The sequence below is a fragment of the Sceloporus undulatus genome, chromosome 6, assembly GCF_019175285.1.
Source record: "Sceloporus undulatus isolate JIND9_A2432 ecotype Alabama chromosome 6, SceUnd_v1.1, whole genome shotgun sequence".
NCBI classification, from domain to species: domain Eukaryota; kingdom Metazoa; phylum Chordata; class Lepidosauria; order Squamata; family Phrynosomatidae; genus Sceloporus; species Sceloporus undulatus.
Window position 1 is genome coordinate 32064075 of NC_056527.1, and position 9865 is coordinate 32073939.

Sequence of the window (9865 nt, forward strand, 5' to 3'; positions counted from 1 at the left end):
CTGGCATCTTCAGAGAATGCTTTGCCTGGAAAAATTGGGTGTATATAAACTACACACACACACACACACACACACGCACACACACACAATTTTTCCAGGCAAAGCATTCTCTGAAGATATATATATATGTGTGTGTGTGTGTGTGTGTGTGTGTGTGTGTATATATATCACTCCTGCATTCCCAGGCTCACACAGTATATATACACCCAATTTTTCCAGGCAAAGCATTGGATGCCAGCCATTAAAGCCTTCGACTTTAAATTTAAAAGATGGCTTGCTTGGTGTAATGCTTGTTCCAGATCATCATTCCAACAATTTGTTTTAATGACTTAATCCTTGCCTATGGTACATGGAAATCTTTCATTAAGCTTTTAGACAAACAAGTATTTTCTTTGTCAGTTTTCAATTTGCAATAGGTCTAATGCTGTGTATGCCACCATGCACTCTTGTAAGGGATTTAAAGTTATTTAAATAATTTGGTACAGACCTTTGTTCATATAGATAATTTTGTGGTTTTTTTTTGGGGGGGGGGATGCCACTGAAGAAGGACCTTCCTGGTCTGAAATAAAATTGGATGGCAATAACTTCTCTTGTCCCTGGCACTTTGCAAAATGAGTTAATCTTACAGCATTTCTTTCCAACACTTAGTAGAAATTTCTGTTGGGGAACCAGGGTGATGTAGTGGCCTTGAGTATTGGGCTAGCACTCTGGGAGATCAGGGTTCAAATCCCAGGTCAGCCATGGAAACCAACTTGGTGGCCTTAGGGAAGTCACACTTTCTCAGCCTCATAGGAGGGCAAAGGAAAACTATCTCTCAACAAATCTTGTAAAGGAAAGCCCATGATCCTATGGATCTCCATAAGTCAGAAATGACTTGAAGGCAAACAACTTTTTTTTTTTAAAGGATTCCAATATTATTGTCTGTTGGGAAGATGACAATAATAAAAGACAAATAAACCAAACCATGGCTGTTCCCCCTCCATTGCACAGTGGGATCTAGACAGTAGCTAGATTATCTCTTCACTCCATTTTTTAAAGATTCATTAACTACCTCCACTGTACGGCTGCATCAGCAAGATTGCAACATAAGTCTTATATTACAGTGTACTCTTACCAAAGTGCAAACAGGATGAAAAGACAAGTAGTCTGACGAAATCAGTACACTGCCCTTTGTAATATATTTTCCACAGTATTTTAACCTGAGGTTATGTGCATACCTATCCAGAAACTATAGCAAAGCCTGATGTGTAACAAATAATTAAGTTCGTCCTTATTGTTAATGTGTGCCTTCAAGGCATTTCCAACTTATGGCAGCCCTAAGGTGTAGCTATCATGGGGTTTTCTTGGTAAGTTTCTTCAGAGGGAGTTTGCCACTGTCATCCTCTGAGGCTGAGAGAGCGTGACTTGCTCAAAGCCACTCAGTGGGTTTCCATGGGTTTAATCAGCTGGGATTAAAACTCTGGTCTCCCAGTGTCCTAGTCCAATTCTCAAGCCATTACACTACACTGGTTGAGTTCAATAAAACTTACAAGTCAGTGTGTAAGATTCAAAGAATATCATCAGAATATTACCAAAATAACTAAATTTTGTTTGTGGGGTGTGTGCCTTCAAATAATTTCTGAGTTGGTGGTTCAAAAGCAAATCTATTGCAAGGTTTACTTGGCAAGATTTGTTCAAAGAGGGTTTTTGCCTTTGCCTCCCTCTGAGGCGGAGAGAGTGTGACTTGCCCAAGGGCACTCAGTGGGTTTAAATGGCTGGGCAGGGATTCAAACGCTGGTCGCCCAGAGTCTTTACCCACCACACAGACCACTACACCGCACAAACATTCTGGGTGTTTGAAATTCACATCTGTTATTTTTCTCCCCAGAAAAAAATATTCTCTCCTAAACTGTTTTAAATACTGTAGACTGTTTTGTAATTCAGACCCATAACTTCACAGGGATGTCTGTGATACTTAACTTAAATTGAGGCAAGAGGAATTTTACAAAGTTTCCTGTTTGTTTCCTGAGACTTAAGAGTTACTTGTTGCATTAAACTGCCCATGAGTAGCATAAATTACATAGTACCTTGTTTAAAATCTTTAGTGTACTGTAAAGCAGTTTAGGCAACTCATTCTCCAATCTGAAACAAAATACAGTAGCTGGGTCACAAATATGCTGCTATTTTGAATTATCTTTTTTCCAACTGCAAGAAAAACACATTTATCCATATTACTAACCCAAAGGCTTGCTCCAGATATAACATTTGTTAGCATATTAAATTGTATTTTTCTTAGAGGGAAATGTTGAATATATTTATGAACCACACTCTCTGCTTATCAGTTGTCCAGGAGGATATATAATAAATATGACCTTAAAAACTTATGTTTTCAAATAACTCAAGAAACAACCATAAACAAAACTCCTCAGAACTGTAATTAAAAAGAATAGCTAGCAAGATAAAGCATTAAGCAACACCCTACAAAATAATATTTACTTCCCATAAAAACAGAGCTAATTTCCCTTGGAGATACTGCTACCCAAATGGCCCTGTGCATCATATCCCCTCCACCTTATGTAAACATATTGCTATGTTCTTAAGAATAAAACTGAATGCACACTGTAGAAATAATCCAGTTTGACACCACTTTAACGACCATGACTGAATGCTATGGAATTCTGGGAATTGTAGGTTTTTGGGACATTTGCCCTTCTCCCTCAAAGCACTCTGGTGTACAACAAACTACAATTCCCAGAATTCCATAGCACTCAGCCATGGTGGTTAAAGTGGTGTCAAACTGGATAATTTCTGTAGTGCGGATGCAGCCTAAAACACGTTGCCATCTTTGACCTCTTAGCTTCTGATTCCCTAGATACTAGTATATGGTACTATCCTTTACAGTTTTTACACCTCTGAGAAGACATTGGTCCAAAATATACTGGAGAAATAATCCAGTCTGAGACTGTTTTAACTGCCCTGGCTCAGTGCTAAGGAATCCTGGGAATTGTGGTTTATTGTAGCACCAGAACTCTCTGATAGAGAAGGCTACATGTCTCAGGAAACTACAGTTCCCAGGATTCCCTAGCACCGAGCCAGGACTATCAAAGAGGTCGCAAACTGGATTATTTCTGCAGTATGCTTTGGACCATCATCTCCCAATGTCATCACATGAGACAGAATGAAGACTTTACGTATCAACCATATATGGGAAAAGGCCCCCAAGTAAAATAAATGTGACTTATTTTAAAATAATTGTGTGCTAGTGTCAGAATATTTGGCCACTTTGTTCTGCACACCTGAGATCAAATAAGTGAAGGACTAGTGTTATCAAAGTGAAAACTGGGGATAGTTCCTTTACCTTTAGTGGTTAAAGAAATAGGAGAATTTCAGACAGGCTGAATCCGCACTGCAGAAATAATCCAGTTTGACCCACTGCCATGGTTCAGTGCAGTGGGATTCTGGGGAGTGTAGTTTGTTGAGCTCTGCTCTGGTGCCTCAACAAACTACACTGCCCAGAATTCCACCACATTGAACCATGGCAGTTAAAGTGGGGTCAAACAGATTATTTCTGCCATGCAGATCCAGCCATACCAAGATTGCTTTTTGCCTGGTTTCAGGACTAGAAATACCTGCTGTAATTCCCTTTTCTGCACAGTCATTAAAGATACAAAAGGCCTCTGGAGTTTTCTCTCTCTCATACCTATTATTCTGAGCTTTGCCCTCTGGTCAAAGGTAAAAGGAAGGCCACTACTGACTATTCACAATCCCCTGTGGTAGGCGTTTTGGCAAAGAATAAATACTTTAAAATGAACAGTTAATCCATACCTCAATATTTATTTAGACAATATTAATATCAGATTACCAGGAAGAGTATTACAAAGCAAACCATCTTCCCTCTTCGTCCAGCTGAACAGGCTTAGAGCACCTCTTCATCCAATTTACTATCTAATTAGCAGATGTTTGTTAATTTCCCCCCAAAATAGTTGCCCCTTTTTAAAATTACACTTATGCATTGGGCAGAGGACAACTCTAGGTTACACTTAACAACCCTTTATACTCAAAAAGGATGTGGCTACCTATTCCAAGGCAAAGCGCAGAACAAACTGTGCAAACAAGTTACTCTAAAGCAGTGGTTCCCAACCTTCCTAATGCTGCGACCCTTTGATACAGTTCCTCATGTTGTGGTGACCCAAACCCATGAAATTATTTTCGTTGCTACTTCATAACTGTAATTAAATAGGTGTTTTCCAATGGTCTTAGGCGACCCCCATGAAAGGGTCATTCGACCTCCAAAGGGGTCTCGACCCACAGGTTGGGAACCACTGCTCTAAAGCAACTAGCAACCTTCTTCTCTCTGCTGTTTCTGTTTCCCAACATTAGAAAGACTTGGGATGAACAAATTGCAAGGTACAAGTCCCAGATACAATATGGTTTACTATCTACTCAGCTTTATAATGGCAGACAGGCGACTTGCCACACATGGTTTCAGCCTGAGAAATAACAACATAAACAAGTCCAGGCACAGCAACCTGAGTTGGTTTCAGACGACAAATAAATGTAGATATATTCATCTATTTTTTGCTCCCCCATCTTCTGGTTAGACCAACTATTCAGGTTCAACTAGAGTGTTACTGGAAGGTTAATGCATTTTCCAATTTCCATGAAGGGAGGGCAGTGCATGTGCACACGTTACTTGGAAAGGATAATCCTTAAGTGTTTAACCCTTCTTCCTAATTCATCTCCTTGAAAGTACAGGTGCGTGTGTGATAAATATTACTGTTGACTGTCCCCTGTATCTACTCTCCTGGGATCAATTCTACACAAAAGATCTTATTTATAGTTGGGGTGGGAGTATGAGAAACTTTGGCAGGAAAAGGGTGAAGCACAGCATGGCATAGCGGTTTGAGTGTTGGACTGTGACTCTGGAGACCAGGGTTCAATCCCCACTTGGACATGAAAGTCACATGCTTTTGGCCTTGGCCATGAAACCCACTGGGGAATCTTGGCAAGTCACATGCTCTTAGCCTCAGGGGTAGACCATGGCAAACCTTCTCTAAACAAATCTTACCAAGAAAACCTCATCATAGGGTTGCCATAAGCTGGAAACAACTTGAAGACACAACAACAACAACAACAACAACCACATCTCAATTAGGAGGCCAGATCTTCAGTGTTTTGTTAAGCCTATACTGTAACAGGGATGAAACACTCAGAATAGGATTTTAGCTATGTTGCTAGAAACAGCCATGCTGATACTTACTGTGTACAACAGAAGCTGGAAATGGCATTATTGTATCTACAGATAGTCTCAATTTGGTCCAGACAGTTGGAAAGTTCCTATTTTCATATATGAACCTGCCAGAGTCTTATGATCTTTGTGGAAAGGCTTTCTCTCAGTTACGCAAACATCACAGAACTTTCTGGTGAGGATACAAGGGAGGGAGAAAGGGGACTTCTTGGGGTACATCTACACTGTAGAAATAACGCAGTTTGACACCAGTTTAAGTGCTGCTCCTCCGTCCTGTGGAATCCTGTGATTTGGAGTTTTACAAGGATTTTAGCTGTCTCTGCCAAAGAGTGCTGGTGCCTCAACAAACTACAATCCCCAAAATTCTAGAGCATTGAGCCATGGCAGTTAAAGTAGTGTCAAACTGGATTTTTTCTATGGTGTAGATGCGCCCTTGGTGGCTGATTCCAGGCTGTGGCATTCCCTTCTATGGGAGGCAGGGATGATGCCACACTGAGTAGAACATGACTGGAAAGCACACAATAACACAGCCATTCCATTTTCACTGTCAAGCAGCACCCCCCTTACTAAATGTGGGAGGGGGCATTTTCTGATCTAGGGAAGCACCCCTTTCTTTCTGTCCCCAGCTGAAAAACACTCATTTTTCAATAAAGCCAAAGCCATCCATCCCTAAAGGAAAGGGTCCAGAGCGCATATTGAATGCTTTCCTTGCATAGGATATTGCAAAGATAAGCGCAACAGAAAAATATGCATGAGTACATAACAAAATATAGTATCTGTGATATATATTGACAGCCAGTGTGGTGAACTGATTTGAGTGCTGGACTATGACCCTGGAGATCAGAGTTTGATTCCCAGCTCAGCCATGAAACCTTAGGCAAGTCACACTCTCTCAGCCTCAAGGGAAGAAAGGCAGTGGCCAACCTCCTCTGAACAAAACTTGCCAAGAAAACTCCATGATAGCTTCCCCTCAGGGTTGCCATAACTCAGAAATGACTTAAAGGCACACATCAACAACAAATATATATTGAGAGCCAGTATGGTGTACTGATGTGGAGACCAGAGTTTGATTCCCTGCTCAGCCATGAAAGCCATTGGGTGACCTTGGGCAAGTTATACTCTCTCAGCCTCAGGGGAAGGAAGGCAACGGCCAACCAACTCTGAACAAACCTTGCCAAGAAAACCCCAGGATAGGGTCGCCATAAGTCAGAAACAATATGAAATCATGCAACGAGACATTTAGCTTTCTCGATTAGAGAGCACTGGTGCCACCACAAACTACAAATCCCAAGATCCAAAAGGCTGCATCCACACTACAGAAACAATCCAATTTGATCCCACTTTTAACTACCATGGCTCCATGATATGAAAACTGGAAGTTGGAGTTTGTTGAAACATTTAGCCTTCTCTGTCAAAGAGCTCTGGTGGTGCCACCAGAAACTACAAATACCAGAATTCCACAGCATGGAGCCAGGAGAGTTCAGAAGGCTGCATCCACACTGCAGAAACTGTACATCTTGACACCATTCCATGCTATGGGATCTTGGAAATTGAGAGTTGGGTGAGGCATTTAGCCTTCTTTCTCAGACAGCTCTGGTAGTGCCACCACAAACTACAAATCCCAGAATAACCTAGCATGGAGCCATGGCAGGATGCATCCACGCTGCAGAAATCATGCAGTCTGGCCCCACATTCAATGCCCTGTCTCCACGCTATGGAATCCTGGAAACTGGAGTTTTGTGAGACAATTGGCCTTCTCTATCAGAGAGCTCTGGTGCCACCACAAACTACAAATCCCAGGATTCCCTAGCACTGAGCCAGGGGTGTTTAAAAGGCAGAAATAACCCAAACAAGGGCAAGATGGTCAGGTGTCCCAACTGCAAAGGAGGAACACAAGGCACCAATGGGGTCCCTAGGACAGTGGTCCCCCAAACGATGCCCTTTAAGAGATTTTGGGCTTCACTGCAGAAGTAACCCAGTTTGAAACTGCTTTAATGGCCATGGCTCCGTGCCATAGAATCCTGGAAATGGGAGTTTGGGGAGACTTTCCTCCTTCTCTGTCAGAGAGCTCTGGAGGTGCCACCAGAAACTACAAATCCCAGGATTCCACAGCATAGAGCCAGGAGAGTTCAGAAGGCTGCGTCCACCCTGAAAAGGGAAAAAAATCCAGTTTGAAACAGTTTAGGCAAATGGAAGCTAAACCCAGGTCCCTTGGGAGGTTCCACCTCTTGCCATTCCATGCTCTGGGGAAGCCTTCCTCCTTAAGAGCTTTCTTGTGCCATGGCTCCATGCAATGGCAAGCTCCAGCCTTGGCTCCTCTTCGGGAGGCCACTCACCGAAAGGCCAGCAGCCGCTCCCCAACCAAGGCGGCCAGGATCCCCAGCAAGGCCAGCGCCAGCAGCTTCCCCATGGCTCAGCAGCAGCAGCAGCAGCAAAAGGACAAAGCCTGGCTTCCGGCAGCTGAGCGCAGAAAGTTGCTTGAGAGGGGCAGGGCCTTTCCCCTCCCGCCAAACCTTCCCTGGGAAGAAGAGGCAGCAGCAGCAGCCCCAAAGAGGAGGAGGAGCAGCTCCACGGACTCAGTCCTCCAGCCCCACCTTTGCGCTCCTCTCAGAGGAGGAAGGCGCGCGCAGTCGCTGTGGTTGCGCGCCAAAACCCCCAAAGAGGGCCCTCAAGGCATCCCTATCCTTATGCTCTCCTCATGCCCAGCCATTTCCAGAGCCATGCCCTCTGTTGTAGTGGCATCCCTAGGGTTGGTGCCACCATCATACAGGAGCCTTAGGAATGCTTTTTCTTTTCTTTTGGCACTAATGTTACTCCCAAATCACCCTTTCCCACATTACCCTGGAATGCCATGCTAAATAGTTAGCAAAATTAAAATCCAACAGTTAGCAAAATTAAAATGACACCTTCAAGTGACAATAGCATACGCACTGCCTGCCATAAGTGTCTTTACATATACAGGTAGAGTTAAGACCTACCTCTTTGCAAAGGCTTTTAAGGAATTGTTTGAAGGTCTGGCTGGGAAGTTGTACCATTTCCGGGGGAAACAAACATTTGACACAGTTTTTAAACATACAGTTTTTATCTTTTTGAAATGTGTTTTATTTTATTTATTTTTAAATAGCTTTCTTTTTTAATATTGAAGTGCCCCGGCTCCATGCTGTGGAATCCTGGCATTTGGCGTTTGTGGTGGCACCGCCAGAGCTCTGACAGAGAAGGCGAAACTGTTTTCAGGATGCTGTGGCACAGAGCTGTGGCAATTAAAGCAGTTTCAAAGTGGGTGAAGTCATCCATTATTGATTGAGTAAGATGAATGATTAAATTAATGGAAGAACTCATCTCATTATAAATATCACATTATAAATTATGTATATAATTATATGTATCTCATCATATATGTCTCATTATGAAAAAGATCAGTAAAATTCTTGTTTGAAGATAAATGCCCAAATGTCACTCTCAAAGTCAATAATGGGGCAGCAAGGATCAGAACCAGGAGCCCTGGTGGCGCAGTGGGTAAATGCCTATACTGCAGCCATTCACTCAAGACCACAAGGTTGCGAGTTCAAGACCAGCAAAAGGGCCCAAGCTCGACTCAGGCTTGCATCCTTCCGAGGTCGCTAAAATGAGTACCCAGACTGTTGGGGGCAAATTAGCTATTTGCTAATTAGCTTACTTGCTGTTCACCGCTATGATCTTTGGAATAGCGGTATATAAATAAAACAAATTATTATTATTATTATTATTTATGTATAAAAGAGCATTTAGACGTAGATTTAGTAACTCCTTCAACTCTTGTCTCATTGAGGGGAATTTTGGGGATTTGTATCTCTTGACTATATATGTAAATTTGGGGTCTATGGGCTCTAATAAATTAAGACTGACGGACTGGTTTTAATTCTGCCATGTAGATACCCCCATAGGTTTAAAGAACATACACATAGATACATTTCATATTTTTCCAGTTGAGAATTAATATGCTGTGGCATATCTAGCTAGAGTTGAATAAAAACAGGTTGTGCATCCCTTATATGAAAACCAAAATCCAAAACTTTTTGCATGTTGATTCAATGCCATAAATTCAATGTTTCAATGTATACAAACTTTGTTTCATGCACAAAATTATCTTAAAATGTTGTATAAAATTACCTTTTGACGATGCGGATAAGATGGATATGAAACAGAAGAATTTAATGTTTGGAGTTGAATCATGTTAACACACCCTGTATTTTGTTTGTTAGGGTTCCCATATTTCATATCTCAAGATAGCATGTTCTTGAGAGATCAATGACCTTTTCGGGTCAGGTTCCCATGAGAAAAGAAGTGTGTCCCAAGGCATGTACACATCCAGATCATGGGTCAGTCATATCTAAATAGGTGTATGAATCCCTCCTTCCTTCCCCTATGTCATTTGCATTTCTTCTTGCAACTTGAGACAATGGGCAAGCATGATCTTGTCCTTTGCCTCACTCAGATAAAAGAAGAGATTTGGACTTTCAGTGAGACATCTTACACATAACAATACAGGCATATCTGAGTTAACCAACCTCTGATATAGAAGCTCCTTGATAAAAAGTTTAGGTCACCCAGTTCCTATTAACCCTCATCCTCTGTCTAGCTGAATTTTTTTTAGCAGCA

The 9865-nt window shown here is 42.0% G+C and overlaps 1 protein-coding gene across 2 annotated transcripts in view; it reads right to left on the minus strand.

Moving 5' to 3' along the window:
• Positions 1-7746, minus strand: part of LOC121933587 (serum paraoxonase/arylesterase 2-like) — a 42568-nt gene extending 34822 nt beyond the window's left edge. The window contains exon 1 of one of the 2 annotated variants that reach the window (XM_042473547.1): positions 7564-7746. In XM_042473547.1, the coding sequence (XP_042329481.1) occupies positions 7564-7637 (74 nt within the window). In that variant the 5' untranslated portion in view covers positions 7638-7746. Of the gene's footprint in view, positions 1-7452; positions 7533-7563 lie in introns of those variants that run through there. The other variant, XM_042473548.1, reaches the window with a different exon arrangement.
• Positions 7747-9865: the final 2119 nt, after the last annotated feature.